We start from the raw sequence: 16,415 nt of genomic DNA, 5'->3' as shown, positions 1-16,415 counted from the left end.
CACACTCCGCAGTAGCCAAAACAATCCCATTTCTGATTTTACCTGGTCTCCAGGTGCTCTGCCAGAGCTCCCAACAGCCATTCCCGGGAAGCACTATGGAATGTATAACCATGTCCGTGAGGCCGAGGAGTTCATTTTGGACAACAGCGTTCTTTGCTGCAGAATCGGAAAGGAAGAGTTTGGATGGGTTTTGCGGTCCTCTATTCCAGAAACATCCTCCCGCTGATCCAGGACGCCTCGGCGTTCCCGGGGGACGGGGCCTGCAGTGCCGGGCGCTCCCACGGGGCGGCAGCACTGAGACAAAGGGGGAAACAAGACCGCACTGCGCATGCGCATTCCTGCGAGCTCAGTTTCACTCACTGCGCATGCGCGACACCCTGTGTTGCAGTACCACGCTCCGCCCGCAGGGGGCGCCGCGCGCGCGCGCAGCTGGCGCTGAGCACCGGGAGGAGCCGCGGGAAAAGGGAATATTCGGGACATGAAAGGGGGAAATACCGCACCAGGATAGAGAACAAGTCAGCTGCGAGGCTTCTTCTGAGTACTCCGCCAACCTTTCGTACATGGAAGCCCACGATTTTCCCAGTAGCTGCTGGAAAAAGGAAAATATTCCTCGTCTTCTGTGTGCTCCTTGTCCAACCTGAGCACTTGAGGAATAAATTCCTGCTCCCCATGTACCAGGACAGCTTTGCTAGGGGAGAGCACTCAGAGCAAGAGCTGGGCTTTGTCTCACCTCACTGCGCTCTAGCTGCGATTCTTCTCTCGGAGATAAAAGATTAATCCAGGCTCCGTCTTGGCGCTCACCAGGGAGAGATCAGCAGCTCCCAAAACCCCACCCTGTGACAGAGAGAATAAATAAACATCGATTTTTCTCCTGGATAACATTAATCATGCCTTGACAGAGTTACACCAGAGAGTAAACCAAGGGTAGGCACCGCAGGCTCCTGGCAGATGGATCCGAACCTAAAAATCATCATTATTGGATGAACCTTGGCTGAAGGGCTGAGTTTCCTCCCCAGAACCTGACATCCCGTGTCAGATGTCCCAGGAACGATGTGTCTGGTCTCCCGGTGCTGTAATGAGGATTTAGAGCTGCTTTTCATCACCCACGAGGAGATGCCGGAGGCGCCGGGACGGTGCTGGAGATGTTACAGATAATGAAAATTAATGAAATTTAATGAAAAAAGGAGTTTTGGGGGCTGAGTCCTCCCCGGCGACAGCATCCACCTGCCTGCACCTGGAAATCTGCTCCTGTCAGAGAACTGGCCTCGATTTCTTGGTTAATCCAAGTTCAGCCTCACCTTTTCTTACTCGACAAACCATCTTTGCTTGGTGGGAAGCATTCAAGACAGAGAATGGAAATTAATTCAGATTTCATCCCTGCTGAGAGGCAGGTGCTTGGTCCGAGCTCTGTGTGGAATATTCATCCTTGTCCTCCCGGGGTAAGGATCTCCACTGTGGCACCTACTTTCCTACTCAAATTCCATGAGATCCTTGGGCAAGGCAGTAGTTCCAACAGGCTGTCCTAGGATTCACCAAGATTTTGGCTCCTTTTTCCTCCCAGGTGCAGCTGAAGCAGGTTTTCATATCCTGTGATATCTCTGGTAGAATTGGATGGCTCAAGGTAGCCCAGAAGAGGACGGGCCATCTCCCAGTAAGACCCACACACAGTCACACAATCCTGGAATGGTTTGGGAACTGGTGACTTTGGAAGCAGCTCCTAAGAGGAGACCTGCACTGATAAATAAACACAATTAGTTAAATAAATTCAGTCCATTTCAGAAAGTTAAATGGAAACCTGAGGATTGATTTCCTGCTTCTATATACATATATAACATATATCTAATTTTTATATTGTTTTATCCACTAATAAGCTTATCATAATTTCAACGTATTCATTTTTTAATATATAAAGAAAATGTTTATACATAATTTTGTTAATATATATAAAGCATTTTTTCTTAGAAATACGTAATTATATATCTACAAATTTATCTCTTAGAATATGTAACTGATCTATTGGCATCACTGAGAATTAAAAAGAATTGATGTAGGAAATCAAGATTCAGGAGTTGGGAGACAACCCAGGATTTGGAGAAGTGTTCCAATTGAAAACTGGGATAAAGGGAAAACCCTTCAGGAGCTCTCCTGCTGCAAATTATTTTTACATTTCCTGGTGATGATTATAGTCTGAATTTAAGCCCTTGAGGCTCAAAGTGACTCTTCAGCCTGTGCCTACTCTGAATAAATCCTGCATTTCCCACGTGACTGTGTCACCCTGGCACCCTTCACCACCAGGCAGCAAGTGGAGAAATCCGTGCCATTTTTCCTTTAAAAAAACGTTTAAAATAGATCAGATGAGTCAAAGCCCCCAAACACATCGTTGTCCCCATCAGGGGAACCTGTGGTGACTCATTCAAAGCCTACAAGGAGAGAGGATGAGTCCTGGGCTGAGATGACTCAAGTCCTGAAACCTGGAAGCAGGAATAATCAGAAAACTGCAGCTGGGTGGAAAATCAGCCTTGCCTGAGTGGAAAGAGACGTTGGAAAGGAGATGGTGCAGGAGGTTTGGAGGCATTGAACGAGGAGGGTGCGTCTGGATACAACACAGAATTGTGGAATCCTGGAATGGGTTGGGTGGGAAGGGATCCTAAAGCTGATCTTGTTCCAACCCCCTGCCATGGCCAGGGACACCTTCCACTCTCCCAGGTTGCTCCAAGCCCTGCCCAACCTGTGCCAGGGCCAGAGAAGTTGCAGATGCCCATCCCTGGAAGCAGGGATGACATTTTGCAGGGGGGGAATGGAGATGTTCTTATTTAGGAACAAATAAATACAATAACAAATACAATAACATCAAGCCTTGATTTTCCACATTAATTAGTGTTGCATTAAATTGACAACAGACACCGTTGAAGTGATTTCCAGTCAGTTTGGGTCAATTAAAATGAGACCAGCATTCCTGACTGCAAGTTCAAAAACCACTTAAAGTTCCACCTTTTAACCAAGGGCAACTTGAGTCAAGGTATTCACAAGTCCTTCATTGAAGTCCTCCAGTTCCATTGGTCTTGCTGAAACCAGGAAGATTTTCCTATTCCATCCTCTCACGTGGCTGGAAGATTTGAGGTTTTACACCTTCCCCACAACTGCCAAAGGGTCTCTGAAGCACCTGAAAACAGAATGAGCCTTCCCCAGAGGCCTTGGGCTCCATCCCAAGGCTTCTCTCTTGGGTTTTAGAGATGGGATCCCCATGGCACATTGCAGTGGATGCCTGCAGAGCCATGCCATAATGGTGTCAGGAGGAGTGAAAAAAAATCAAAGGGCTTTGTTAAAGACTTGAAAGACTTTTTAAATTCTTCTCTATTTCTATAATACCTTTTAATTATACATAATTATATTTGTATAATACCTCTTTTATTTATTATATATGGGAAGGGGAAAAAAATATTAAATAATGGACATAATTAAGGAAATTATTGCTTTGTCTTTGCAATTATCAATTTTCTTCTGCACTACACATTCCCTAGAGCAAATCCTAGAACCTGGAATTGTTTGGATTGGAAGGGACCTTAAAGACCATCCAGTCCCAGCCCCTGCCATGGGCATGGACATCTTTTATTAGACCAAAGTGCTCCAAGCTCTGGCCAGTCTGGCTTTGGACATTTCCAGGGTATAACTTTACCTGCTACAATTCTCTTCCTCTTTTCTCAATCAGGGTTTTAAAAATTAAAGAAAAAAATTAAAAATTAATTTAAAAAATCAATCAAGAGCCACCTGCTGCTCGACTTTCCCACTCTGACCTAACAGACACGTGTGTTTCTGGTTGAGAAATGAGTATTGCCACCTCCTGCCTTCTCACTTCCCTCTTGCTCCCACCATGCAAAATAGGATCAATTCCTCTTCTCCCCTCACTGCCCCCCAAGCAGCTTTTACTTCCCTATTCCAGCTGAGTCAGAGGCTCATTGCAGGGAGTCATCTGACCATCTGCCAGTGCTCTTCTGCTTCATCTTGGTGGCCACCACAACCTCCACAGCTCTGTCCAGCCTGTCCTGCTGTCTGGGGCAACTTTTCCCAGTGGGAAAGAGTCACTGTTTTCCTTTTTTGAAGTGTTTTTTCTGGCTCCCTTTTGCCCGTTTGGGGCCAGAAAAGTTCATTTTGAAAAACCACTTTGTATCACATGCTTCAGCATGGGTTGAGGAGACTCACCTGTGGTTACCCACACCGGCCAGAGAATCCTGGAATGGCTCGGACTGGAAAGGACCTCAAAGCTCCTGCATTTCCACCCAGCCGTGGCAGGTCGGATCCTGCCTGGGGCTGAGCCCCCTCCATCCCCCTGCGCGCTGTCAGCTCTGCCTCTCTCGCACCTCCTCATCTGGCGCTCGATACGAGCCCCGCAGCCGAGCCGGGCTGACAGCGGAGATGGATGGGGCTGAGCCGGCTCCGCAGGGCACGGACACGTCTGCGGGGTGCGGGGGGAGCCTGGGGAGGCGCTTCCTCCCCGCTCCACATCAGCCCTGGCCCCAAATGCTGTCCCCTTGGCTGCTGTGCAGAGCAGGGAGGGAGTTCAGGCCAGTCCTGCCATCACCGGGACACCAACAGGTGCAGAAAGCCACAAGGACATCCCCTGGTCCTCCAGAGCCTGTCCCAGAGCCTCAGCATCCCTCATCCCTCTAGAATACACTCCATGGTGCGCTATGAGACGGTGTCCATGGCCCCAGTGCAGTTCGGAGGGGAGTAGGGGGGCTCTGGAGTAACCCCTTGCTTGTCCCCATCCCGGTGTCCGTCACCTCCCACGAAAAGCCCTCAGCCCTGCGGCACCCGCTTGTCCCCATCCATCTCCTGCTGTCACTGCAATGAGGGGCACAGGGACTGGACCCACCTTGGGGGGGTTTTGGGGAGGGGGCAGCTCGTTCCTGCCTCCAGAGCCGCAGAGGCTCTGCTGGAGCAGTGGATCCTCGCCGATGCCTCAGCACCTCACCGTGGTTTTCAATATCAGGTGGTGACGGCCGCGTACCGAGAGGGGCTTTGCCTGGGGGAGCCCCCACCTCCCCCTGCTCAGATCTGTGATATGAAGGACAAGGAGACCCCAAGAAAGATGTGCCTGCCCAGCCCGGGGCATCCCAAGCCCTGTTTGGGGACTGGTGGTGGTCCCAGCGGTGCCACCGTCCATCATCACCGCATCAAGGCGCGAAGGCAGGCTGGGGAAGGGGGCCGTGCTCAGCCCCCAAGGACCACCTCGGCTGCAGCCCCCGCCTCTCCAGCCCCGAGCTGGGGCATAAAACCCCCGGCAGGCTGCAGGGACGCTGCGGAGCCGGCGCTGCACTGGGAGGGGGCTTTGGCGGGGTCTCGCTGCCACCATGCCGGGGAACGGAGCCACGGACACCTCCTGTCCTCCCACCGCACCCATGGCAGGTAAAACCCACAGTGGTGGGGTCCTGCGGGCGTTTTGGAGTGTGGCAGGGATGGGGATAAGACTCCAGTGCGGTGGGGGACGGGGCACCCTGATCCTGCCACCATCTCTCCACGGAGGGAGGGTGTGATGGGGTGGCCCTGCACAGGCTCTGCTCCCCCAGAACAACACCCCTTCATCCCTCTGCAGCCTTCCTGGGGGGCCCGAGTGAGGGGTCTCCATGCACCCCTGGCCTCGGGTGGGCTGGTGAGGGGCCGGGGGCCGGTGGCAAGAACCGGCACGTGTGCCATGCCGCGGCACGGCTGGAGATGGGCAGCCTCTGGGAAGAGTTCAACCGCCTGGGCACCGAGATGATCGTCACCAAGGCAGGCAGGTGGGAACCAGAGGGACCTGGGGGGCTGCAAAGTGGGGGAGGCACTCCTTTTCCACCCACCTCTCTGTGCAGGAGGATGTTCCCCACCTTCCAGGTGAAGCTGTCGGGGTTGGATCCATTGGCCGACTACGTCCTGCTCATGGATTTCATCCCACTGGATGACAAGAGATACAGGTGGGGATGGGGCAGTGGGGGCAGGGGACCAGATCTGGGGGAGCTGAGCCCCTCCCTGCCCTGCAGATACGCCTTCCACAGCTCATCCTGGCTGGCAGCGGGCCGAGCCGAGCCGGCAGCTCCTGGCCGCGTCCACTTCCACCCCGACTCCCCGGCCAAGGGCGCGCAGTGGATGCGGCAGATCGTGTCCTTCGACAAGCTCAAGCTGACCAACAACCTCCTGGATGACAACGGCCACGTGAGGACCCCGCTGCGGGCTGGGTGATGGGGGGACACAATGCATCCCTGCCCGGGGGAGTCCTGCCACCTCCTCTTTCCCACCCCTAGATCATCCTCAACTCCATGCACCGCTACCAGCCCCGCTTCCACGTCGTCTTCGTGGACCCGCGGCGTGACAGCGAGCGCTTCGCCCACCAGAACTTCAAGTCCTTCAGCTTCCCCGAGACCCAGTTCATGGCAGTGACAGCCTACCAGAATCACCGGGTGAGCACCAGCCAGAGGGAAATTGGGGCACCCTCCCAGGGACTCCCTGACCCCGCTCCTCTCCGCAGATCACCCAGCTGAAGATCGCCAGCAACCCCTTCGCCAAGGGATTTCGGGATGGCGACCCCGAGCCATGGTAAGGCACCCCTGGATGTCACCCCCACACCAGGGTGAGGATGTCGAGCCACCCCCTGAGCCCCCACCCCACCTCTCTTGCAGGTGTGGGGCACCAGCAGGGTCCCTGCTGGGTGCAGTGCCCCGCGGCCGGGCCACCCCACTGCCCCCCCGCTCCGAGAAGCAGGAGAAAGGTAGGGGGGCTGCAGTGGGGGCTGCAGGGGGGGCTGAGCCCCTGCTGCTGCCTCTCCCCCCCGCAGGGGCTCCACGCAACCACGGGGCTCTGGCTGCTGCCCCCCCACAACCAGCAGCACCCCCCACTTTCCCCGAGCTCCCTGCACCCACCTTCCAGCCCCTCAGCTGCCCCCCTGGTGTCTATGTGGGAGCCAAACCCCGCACCCTGCCCTATCCCCTGCCTGCCTTCCCCCCGCTCAGCACCTACGGCCCCACTGCAGCCCCCACCTTTGGATACGGCCAGCAGTGACAGGGGGCACCCCCGAGCCCCCCCCTACCCAAGCAAGGGCAACGCAGAGCTGGGGGGAGACACAGGGACACTTTTATTCACTGCCAAGGAGGCTCCAGGGGTCCAGTGGGGGGGAATTTGGGGCGCAGATGATGTTCCAAGCCCCTGGAATGTCCATGGCATGGCTAATCCCAGGTGTCCGAGGTGAAGGCAAAGGGGCACAGCTTGTACCCAGCACCCACGTAGAACTTATTCTGGAACTCCACCCTGGCAAGGAGAGGGGGTTAAGGAGTGCTCTGGGGGGTCCATCACACCTCCCCCAGACCCAATCAGTAACCCATCAGTTCTGGGGGCTCACCAATGCAGGCGCAGGGCATGGAGGAAGGCAGAGAGCCCCTCCATCATCAGCAGGATGGCCACGGTCAGCACGGCAAAGGCGGCGAAGACGGGCACCAGCACCACGCCGCCCACGTAGCTCAGCCCCACGAAGCCGTTCCGCATCACCATGGTCCACAGCACCTCCGAGAGCTCTGGGCATGGGAGGGACAAGAGCAGGATGGGGAGTGAGGGTCTGCCTGGCTCTGAGTAGGACAAGGGGGGACCGAGGGGACTCACGGGCGTGTGCCAGGCTGAGCGCCCAGAGCCGCAGGTAGGACGCGGTGTTGGAGACGCAGCCCAGGCAGTACTCGATGGTGTGGATCGCCTGGTGCATGAAGATATCGGCAAAGTCCGCATGCTGCAGGGAGGGAGGGGACATGGGACATCAGCAGACGGCACAGACAGCCTCATCCCACCACCAAAGCCTGCCTGGATGCCCCTCACCTTGGCATCAGAGCTGTGGCCCCCGCTCTCCACATCCTCCGTGGTGGCATTGACAGAGTTCCCGGCCTCCTGTCCCTCCAGCAGCGGCTCCTGTTCCCCCGTGGCCAGCGGCTGCACCAGGACAGCACCAGCAGTGAGACCTCCCCGTGATCCCCATGGATCCCCCCACAGCCCCTGGCCTTACCCTCCTCGGGGCACGCTGATGGCACCACTGGTACAGCGGTGTCCCCAGGAGCAGGACGGGCACTGACGCCAGCGCCACCACCACCAGCACTGTCTGCACTGTCACCTGTGGCATGAGGACTTTGAGCATTTTGGCATCTACCCCTCTCCCAGCCAGGGTGGGGAGCAGGTGCCGCCAGGGCAGCAGGGCGGTACCTGCCCCGGGTAGAGCGGGAGGTTCTCGGGATTGGAGGTGAAGAGGAACATGTCGATGAAGTGGATGAGGATGCTGGGGGCTATTCGGGAGTTAGCAGCATTGAACTTGAACCATTTGTAGAAGATGAGGACGACCAGGTAGCCAAAAAGAGCCAAGAGGAAAATCATCTCTGGGAGGAACTCCAGGACCAGCCGGTGCCGCTGTTTGAAGTGCCTGGGTGGGAGGATATTGGCTGTGCTCAGCCTGTCCTTCCGCACCCTCGCACATCCTCGGCACCCACCGAGGTGCAGGGAGATACAAGATCCCAGTTGCCACCACCCCATCCCACCCAGGTGAGTCCAATTCCAGTCCCCTTGGCATGACAGAGCCCATAGGCACAGCCCAAGGACTCACACGTGGTTGAAGATCCCCAACACAACACCAAAGCCCATGTGCACGATGCCCAGCACCACTGACATCTTCATCTTGAAGGGGTTCAGGAAGTTGAGGTGGTTGGTGGCCAAGCTCCAGATCTGTCACAAACAAGGTGGGTGAGACTCTGCACCACCCCAAAGAGGGTCCCAGCTTGTCATCCTCCCCATGGGACACTCACTGGGTCGATCCCAAATGGATATGGCCCTTGGAAGACACCGGTGACATTGGGGTCCAGGGTGAGCAAGGGGTGGGTGGCGAGGTATGCAGAGCTGGGGGCAGAGCAAGGGTGTCAGCAGGGAGATGGGGACTCAGGCAGGGGGCACAGGGGTGGGACCTCACCTCCAGGAAGAGTGGTTGGCCATGGTGGCCACGCTCCAGGCGGAGGGGAAGATGACGGTGGCTTTGCTGAAGCACTCGTTGTAGATGAAGCCGGTGTAGATGGAGAAGGCACCCATGAGCAAGATGAGGTAGCGCCCCTCGAAGAATGTCAGCCAGATCTAGGGGGGCAAACACCACTCCCATGTCCCACACCACCTCCTGCCCCACACCGTTCCCTTCCCACAGCACCACCCTGACCCATACTGTCCCTGTCCCGAACCACCAGCCCCATCCTGTATCATCCACCCCCATCCCACATCCCCAACTATGTCCCACATCTCCGACCCCACTCCACACCCCCAACCCCATCCCATGTCTCCAACTGCACCCCACCCCTCCACCCTGCTCCATCCTGCCCCCACCTCGTTGCTGCCCTGCCGCAGGCGGGGGCTGTTCTCGTACAGCACCATCCAGAGCGCAAAGAGGAACATGAGCAGCCCGTGCCCCACGTCCCCAAACATGACGGCGAAGATGAAGGGGAAGGTGATGATGGTGTAGGGTGCTGTGGGACACAGGGACTGCGTTACACAAGGGGTCCCCTCTCAGCCCTGGGCCTCAGGGGGTGCCAGGGGCCTTACCAGGGTTCACCTCCTGGTAACTGGCCACCCCATAGGCATCCACGATGTTCTGGAAGCCGGCGGTGAACTTGTTGGTGCGGATGAGGGTGGGGGGGCTCTCCGAGGTGGGGACGCGCTGCACGAAGCACTCCACGCTGGAGCCGCTCTGGTACTGCGGGAACAGCACCCAGAACCTGATCCTGGCACCCCTGGCGCTCTCCTGCTTGGCACACGGACCCCACAACACCCCCCTCCCTGGCACCAGCCCCCAGCATCCTGTGCCCAACACCTGGAAACTGTTCCTGGCATCCATCCCATAATCCACCCCAAGCCTGGCACATGCCCCACCATGCTGATGGGACAGAGGGACATCAAGCGACCTCGGGCATGAGGACACAGGGACACTGAGCAACCCCACAAAAAAGACACAGAGACACAGAACAACCCCTGTCACAAGGACACGGAGACACCGAGAAACCCTTGACGTGAAGACATGGGACACCAAGACATCCAGGCACAAGGACATGGGAACACAGAGCAACTCCTGACACAAGGACAGCTGAGCAACCCCAGAACAAGAATGGGAATAGACTGAACAATCCCTGGTGCAAGGACATGGGGACACTGAGCATGCCCAGGATGAGGATGCTGAACTACTCACGGATCCCTGGCGCAGCGCATCCTGCACTTGGGTGAGGTCCTGCACGGGACACCAGACCTCGGCGATGAGGCACTTCTTGGTGACATCGAAGCTGCACTGGTTGAGGACGAGGTAGATGGCCTTCATCTTCTGCACCTGCACGCGCCAGGTGGGCAGCGCCACAGCCACCTTGTCCAGCACCTCCGCCAGGTACTTCTCCGTCTCCTCCAGTGTCTGTGGGCACCTGTGTCAGGGCTGGCAAGCCAAGCGTGGCCCCCACATCCCCTCATGGCACCCAGCTCACCACACTGAGCTCCTGGATCTGGCCATGCAGCTTGGTAATGGTGTCTGTCCTGCTGGCCTCACTCTCCGGGTACGGATACATCTGGCAGTGGAAGCTGGGACAGAGGGACATCGCCGTGTCAGGGGTAGTCAGGGCTCCCCAGCCCGGCCCTGCAGCAGGGTCCAGAGTGGGTGTTACTAAATAAACCTCCCTGTGGGCAGATCCATGCTCACTCACCAGTCCGAGATCTTGCGGATCTTCTGCCCGATCTGCTCGCCCCAGTGGGAGATGAGGAAGATCACCCAGGTGATGCTCTCGCCCTGGGGACAGCACAGTCTGTGTCACTCTGGTGTCCCGGCCCGACAGCCGTGCCAGCCCCCTCTTTCCCCCAGGTGCTGCCTCACCGTGACCGGGTCCTCCATTGGCTCTGGCATCTCCACAAAGGAGGCCACCAGGTACCCGCGGCAGGCGCGCCACAGCAGCCGCTCGAAGGCGGTCACTCGCCACGGGTGGATGACGCCGGCCACAAAGCTGCAGGGACACAGCACGAGTGTTGGGATAGCCAAACCACTCCATAGCTGCACCACTGCCCCATAAGTCATCTCCAAGCCTTTTCCCACAGCTTCCAGCTGCTCCAGAACTCCTCTCCACCCCCAGCCCCACAGCTTTCCCCCTCTCACTTGATCTTGCGCTCGAGGTGCTGGTGCAGGGAGGGGTCGAGGATGGGCTCACGCTCCGAGTGCGCCCGTGGCCGCGGCGGGGAGCCCAGGGGGGCCTGCGGCGATGCAGAGCAGAGGGATGAGCCTGGGGGAAACTGAGGCACAAAGCAGCACCCCCAGGAGGGCGGGGACCCCCGGACCCACCGGCAGGCTGGTGAAGCGCTGTCCCTCGCGCAGTACGTGCAGGTACTGCCGCAGGTCCCGCAGGCTGCCCCGCAGGGACGCGCGGTTCCGGGAGACTTCTCGCAGCTCCTGCGCCAGCTGCTCCGACTGCTCCTGCACCCGCAGCGCTTCCCGCGCCGCCGGCGCCCGCGGGCTCTCGGCACACGGCACCGGCACCCGCCCCGCGGCCCGCAGCTCCTGCTGCAGGAAGGCTGGGAACGGGGGGACACGGTCAGGCTGGGGGGTCCGAGCCTGGGAAGCACCCCTCAAAGCCAGCCCGTGGCCCCCGGTACTCACTGAAGGTTTTCTCCATCTCCTCGCAGCGCCGCACCTCGCCCACGAAGCGCCGCTGGAAGGGGCTCACATGGGGGTTCAGCTGCGGGGGTACAGTCAAGGCAGGGCCCCACATTGGATGGGGATCACAGCATCCCGCGGGAAGAGGCAGCCCAACTTCTCTGTTCCCACGGCGCCCTAAAACTCCCATCCCAAACCCGACCAGACCAAACCGCCTCTACACATAGTATCCCAAACCACGCATCCCAAACCCAGTGCACCCCGGCGCACCCAGCCGGACCCCCCGCACCCCAGAGACCCCGAAACGCCCGCCCAGCCCCTACTCACGTCTCTGAACTCCAGCAGCCCGCGCTCCCCCAGCTCGCTGATGCAGCTGTAGGCAGAAGCGGACTGGAGGAAGAGCTGGGCCAGGCAAACCTCCTCGCTGCGGAACAGGGACCCCATGGCCCCCCCGAGACCCCCGGTCCGGCCCGGGCAGCGGAGGCGTCAGGGCACGCACCTGGGGATGGGACAGAATGGAACCGGAGGGAATGGGGCGGGGTGATAATGGGAAACTGAGCGGAAGGAGGTGAGGGCTGGAAAGGGGAACAACAGGGCAGAGGTCGCCCCGGTGTCTCGGCGGCTGCGGAGGCGGAACCGGGCCGGGACCGCGGGAAACCGGCCCGCTCAGTCACACGCGGCTGTGCCCGGCACCCGGCTGGCAAAGCACTTTGGAAATCCCCCCTTCCCCCTCCAGCCCCCGCCCCATTCAGCTGCCTCTGAGTCAGGCCCGGCTGATTCCCCGCCCCGGGACCGCCCCGGCCGCCCCGCGGGCCGGACCCTCTCCGGACCGACCCGCCCGTGCTGCCCCCCCGCCGCCGAGCTCGGCCGGGATCCAGCACTTCCTCTTCCCCAGGAAGAGCCCGGCCCCGGGGAGGGAGGCACCGCCCGCTCCGGCCCCGCCGCTCCCCAGGCTCCCCGTTCCCCGGGATATACCGTGCCCGCACCGCATGGGGAGCGGCCCCTCGGAGGCAGGAGCCCCGCAGCATCCCCCGAGGAGGATGGAAATGGGAAATACTTCCCGGAGCCGGGAAACCACCCGCCGGTATCAGCAGGATCCCCACACCGGTGTGAAACCGAACTGTTAGCGAGTTCTGCTTAAAACAATCCCCATTTGTGCAGGAACGAGGTTGCCATCCCTGGAGAGGTTTGGGGTGCCACTGCCCAATCTGCATAAAACAAGGGGAGTGAACTATCACTGCCTGCATCCTGCCAGGCTCAATGGTCGTTCTCGTCGTGCTCGTGGCTCTCCCTTGCACAACTCGCTCAGTTCTAATACTTCCCCTCCGGCATCCCCAGCTGAACTGCGCCGCCGTGACAGGCAGCTGAGCAGGGATCACTGATCATCAAAAACCCCCGAAGCACCTCCAGACTCATTTCTCAGGCCGTTCACCAGAGGATTGGAACCTGGGCGTTCCCCCCGAGCCTGATCACGTTTTAACCCATCGGACTTTGTGTTTCGTGGGCTTCTTCCCCCACCGCCGACAGATCAAGATCATCACTTCCACCAAGGGACAACTAAATTGCAACAACCAAGTCACAAGATCTGCCGGGGTGGTTTGTTTTTATCTTATCTTTTTGTTCTTTTTTTCTCTTTTCCCTTATACATTTCTTTAAAGTAACATTTTTTGTGCTTTTATGTTGCTGTATTACTGTAGATAATAATGACCAAAACAGCTACGTACCTGCTTTCGATTGCAACCCAACTGTTCTAAAATAAACCCGACCCATACATACTTACAAATACTCATCATTAAGAGTCCTTTCACTCTAATCCACCCCTGCATTACTCTCACCTTCAAGGGGCAGGTCCTAACAACTGGCAGCACCGGGATCTCCCTGCTGGGATCCCCACACTGGCACCACTGTGAGACTGCTGCCAGATTTGCCAGGCACCCCACACTGGTACCCACACACCAGCACCACTGGGACATCCATACCGCTGCCACTAGAGGCTCCCCCACTGGTACCATCGGGATGCTCTGCTGGGATCACCCGGATCACAGGCATCACAGAGACCCTCACACCAGTACTACTGTGAACCCCTCTTGCCAGGATTACCAGGTCCCTCCACCCTGGCTGCTCTTAAAAGCTGGAAATGACCCTCCCAGATTCCTAAATCCCCACAGCACTGCCCCTCCATCCCTTCCTGCCCCTCCTTCACCTCCCACACATTTCCCTGCAACCCCCCTCTACCCCAACATTGGTGCCAGCACCCCCAGGACCTGCATCTGCCTCCCCAAAACACAACCACACACCCAGGGGTGGGTCTCCCCAAGGGTCAGGGGTTCTGACCCCAACGGTGGAAAGGAAAAGACAAAGAGTTATGGGAAGGGGCTGGCACCCACAGTGCCAACAGAGGGGGTGAACTCCCAAACACTTTATTTGGGGGGCAGGTAGAGGCTGTCACCGGTACAGGTAATCGGCCTGGATGTTGGCCGCGATCTCAGCCTCCCACTTGTCGCCGTTGTTGAGCAGCTTCTCCTTGTTGTAGAGCAGCTCCTCGTGCGTCTCCGTCGAGAACTCGAAGTTGGGGCCCTGCCAGGGTGGGACAGGGTCACCCTTGGGGTCACCGTGATGGGAAAAGGGAGTCCCCAGTGTCCCCCAAGGCCACGCTCACCTCCACGATGGCATCCACAGGACAGGCCTCCTGGCAGAACCCACAGTAGATGCACTTGGTCATGTCGATGTCGTAGCGGGTGGTGCGGCGGCTGCCGTCAGCACGGGGCTCGGCCTCGATGGTGATGGCCTGGCACAGGGACACCGTCACAGCTGGAGCCCCGGGGGAGGAGGAGGAGGAGGGGGAGGAGGGGGAGGAAGGCTCACCTGTGCCGGGCACACAGCCTCGCAGAGCTTGCAGGCGATGCAGCGCTCCTCCCCGGACGGGTACCGGCGCAGCGCGTGCTCCCCGCGGAACCGCGGGCTCAGCGGGCCCTTCTCAAATGGGTAATTGATGGTGGCCGGCTCACGGAAAAGGTAGCTCAGGGTCATGGCCAGGCCTGCGAGGGAGAATGAGGGGTTATGGCATATTTGGGAAGGGGGGGTCACCCCACAAATGAGGAGGGAGAGCAGGGTCTCACCTCGGACGAGCTCGGTCCAGAGCAGGGTCTGGGCGGCGCGGTCAGTGATGGATCGCATGTCCATGGCCGGCTCCCGGACGTTGACATACTCTGTGGGAAGAGGGGAGCTGTGCCCACCCTGCAGAGCCCTGGGGTGGGAGCTGAGCCCCCACAGGGGTGGTATGGCCGTACTCACTGTAACAGTCCCTGGGGGTGCTGGTGCTGAGCGGGCGCAGGGAGCCCAGCGGGGCCAGGGGGCCTGGGGAGGGACAGGAGGGTCAGCAGGGTCAAGATGGAGTGTGGGGGGTTCAGGAGGTTTGGGGATTCCCAGGCGGCCTCACCTGCACGGGCAGCCTGGTACAGCAGTCGCAGCGCTGCCATGGCCGGTCCTGGGGTGCAGAGAGAATCTCAGCAACTACCAGTAATGGGCTGTCAGAGGTCCCCCACTTCCCACGGGGGACACTGGCACCCTGATCCTTACTTCTCCACCCAAAGTGACCCTGATCCCCAAGCACCCTTGTCCCAACACCCCACAGGGGACCCCAAGTTTTTCCCTCTAGGGGCCCAGGCATCCTGTTTCCTCTGCCAAGCCCTCTCAAGGCACCCAGGCATCCTGCCCTCCTTGCAGGCCCCTCTTAAGGGACCCAAGTGTATCCCCCAAGAGACCAAAGTGTATCCCATAAGACACCCGGGTATCTTGTCCACCTCCTAAAAGGGACCCCCTCATCCTGCTTCCCCACCTCCCAGGGGCACCCAGGTGTCCCGTCCACTCCCACCCCTAAGGATCCAGGGGCCCTGAAGTCCTGCGGGACCCACGTGTCCCCCCATCCCGTCCCCAAGGTCCCTGCCCGCCGCCCTGCACCCACCTGAGCCCCCAGCGGGACCGACCCTTTCTGCCACCCCCAAAGTCCCCGCTCAGCCTCTGTGTGTCCCTTCTGAGAGGAAGGGGGGGGAGGGTAACGCAGTGTCCGGGACGCCCCCTCTGCCCCGAGCGGGATTTAGGCGGCCACTACACGCCACCGGGGGCGACCACAGCCCCGGGTAGGACCCTGGGCCCCCCAGGCTCCCACGGGCCCCTCCATTCCACCTCACCTGGCCCAAGGGCCCTCCGCCGTCCTGACCCCTGGCCGCCCCCGCGGGCAATGCGCATGCGCGTGCGGCAGCGCGTCGTGGGCGGGGCGAGCGACGGCGGACGCGCTTCTCATTGGTGGGAGTCCAGCAACGGACAGGGGGGCGGGAAGAAAGAGGAGGAAGCGTCGCTGATTGGGGGAGCGTGGCCGTGCCGCGCGGTGATTGGTGGGGCGGAGGAGGGGCGTGTCCGAAGGGCGGAAGAGGACGCGCGAGTTCATGGCCGCGGCGGAGTCTCCGCTCTTCCAGGGCTTCCCGAGCCTCCGCGGCTTTCCGTCCGGTTCCTGGGGCAGCTCGGGCCACGGGTGCCGGAAAATCTCGAAGCTGGAGTGGCCCAGACACTTGGATTCACTACAAAGCCCGGCTCCGCCTCTGGCGGGCTTTACGTTGGCCACGATCCCTCAGCCCCGCCCCAGTCCCTGGAGGTGGGCACCGGGCATGTTTCTGTGATGAGCGAGATTTGCAATTTAGAAGTTTCTTTTTAGAAGTTTAATAAGGGATAAAAAAATCAACCAGGGCTGGGGTGCCCT

General features: G+C 59.1%; 3 protein-coding genes across 4 annotated transcripts; 1 reads left to right on the top strand and 2 right to left on the bottom strand.

The window, feature by feature from the left end:
* Window positions 1–5,351: 5,351 nt before the first annotated feature.
* On the top strand, window positions 5,352–7,032 carry TBX10 (T-box transcription factor 10). Its single transcript, XM_033062789.1, has 8 exons — window positions 5,352–5,406; window positions 5,594–5,777; window positions 5,850–5,951; window positions 6,018–6,189; window positions 6,279–6,434; window positions 6,503–6,570; window positions 6,654–6,742; window positions 6,809–7,032. Exons 1-8 carry the CDS (start codon window positions 5,352–5,354, stop codon window positions 7,030–7,032), a joined length of 1,050 nt encoding a protein of 349 aa, XP_032918680.1.
* A 50-nt stretch (window positions 7,033–7,082) lies between these two features.
* On the bottom strand, window positions 7,083–12,411 carry TCIRG1 (T cell immune regulator 1, ATPase H+ transporting V0 subunit a3). 2 transcript variants are annotated; one of them, XM_033063817.1, is made up of 19 exons: window positions 11,987–12,409; window positions 11,663–11,741; window positions 11,348–11,577; window positions 11,165–11,259; window positions 10,889–11,015; window positions 10,722–10,804; window positions 10,506–10,599; window positions 10,223–10,435; window positions 9,583–9,733; window positions 9,367–9,506; window positions 8,966–9,123; window positions 8,805–8,895; window positions 8,606–8,724; window positions 8,212–8,425; window positions 8,018–8,122; window positions 7,834–7,944; window positions 7,627–7,747; window positions 7,370–7,541; window positions 7,083–7,278 (listed from the first exon to the last, which is right to left on the bottom strand). In XM_033063817.1, exons 1-19 carry the CDS (start codon window positions 12,101–12,103, stop codon window positions 7,197–7,199), a joined length of 2,502 nt encoding a protein of 833 aa, XP_032919708.1. In that variant the 5' UTR covers window positions 12,104–12,409; the 3' UTR covers window positions 7,083–7,196. The 2 variants fall into 2 exon arrangements, with proteins under 2 accessions (XP_032919708.1, XP_032919709.1); XM_033063818.2 differs by lacking the exons at window positions 8,805–8,895; window positions 9,367–9,506 and having other exon boundaries at window positions 11,987–12,411.
* A 1,611-nt stretch (window positions 12,412–14,022) lies between these two features.
* Window positions 14,023–15,934, bottom strand: NDUFS8 (NADH:ubiquinone oxidoreductase core subunit S8). Its single transcript, XM_033063987.1, has 7 exons — window positions 15,850–15,934; window positions 15,099–15,146; window positions 14,954–15,016; window positions 14,779–14,868; window positions 14,525–14,697; window positions 14,319–14,447; window positions 14,023–14,236 (listed from the first exon to the last, which is right to left on the bottom strand). The coding sequence occupies exons 1-7, from the start codon at window positions 15,905–15,907 to the stop codon at window positions 14,105–14,107; spliced, it is 693 nt and encodes a 230-aa protein (XP_032919878.1). The 5' UTR covers window positions 15,908–15,934; the 3' UTR covers window positions 14,023–14,104.
* Between the last annotated feature and the right edge of the window lie 481 nt (window positions 15,935–16,415).

The sequence above is a fragment of the Catharus ustulatus genome, chromosome 6, assembly GCF_009819885.2.
Source record: "Catharus ustulatus isolate bCatUst1 chromosome 6, bCatUst1.pri.v2, whole genome shotgun sequence".
Taxonomy (NCBI): Eukaryota; Metazoa; Chordata; class Aves; order Passeriformes; family Turdidae; genus Catharus; species Catharus ustulatus.
The sequence above is the reverse complement of the archived record's forward strand: the minus strand, read 5'-3'. Positions and strand labels throughout refer to the sequence as shown.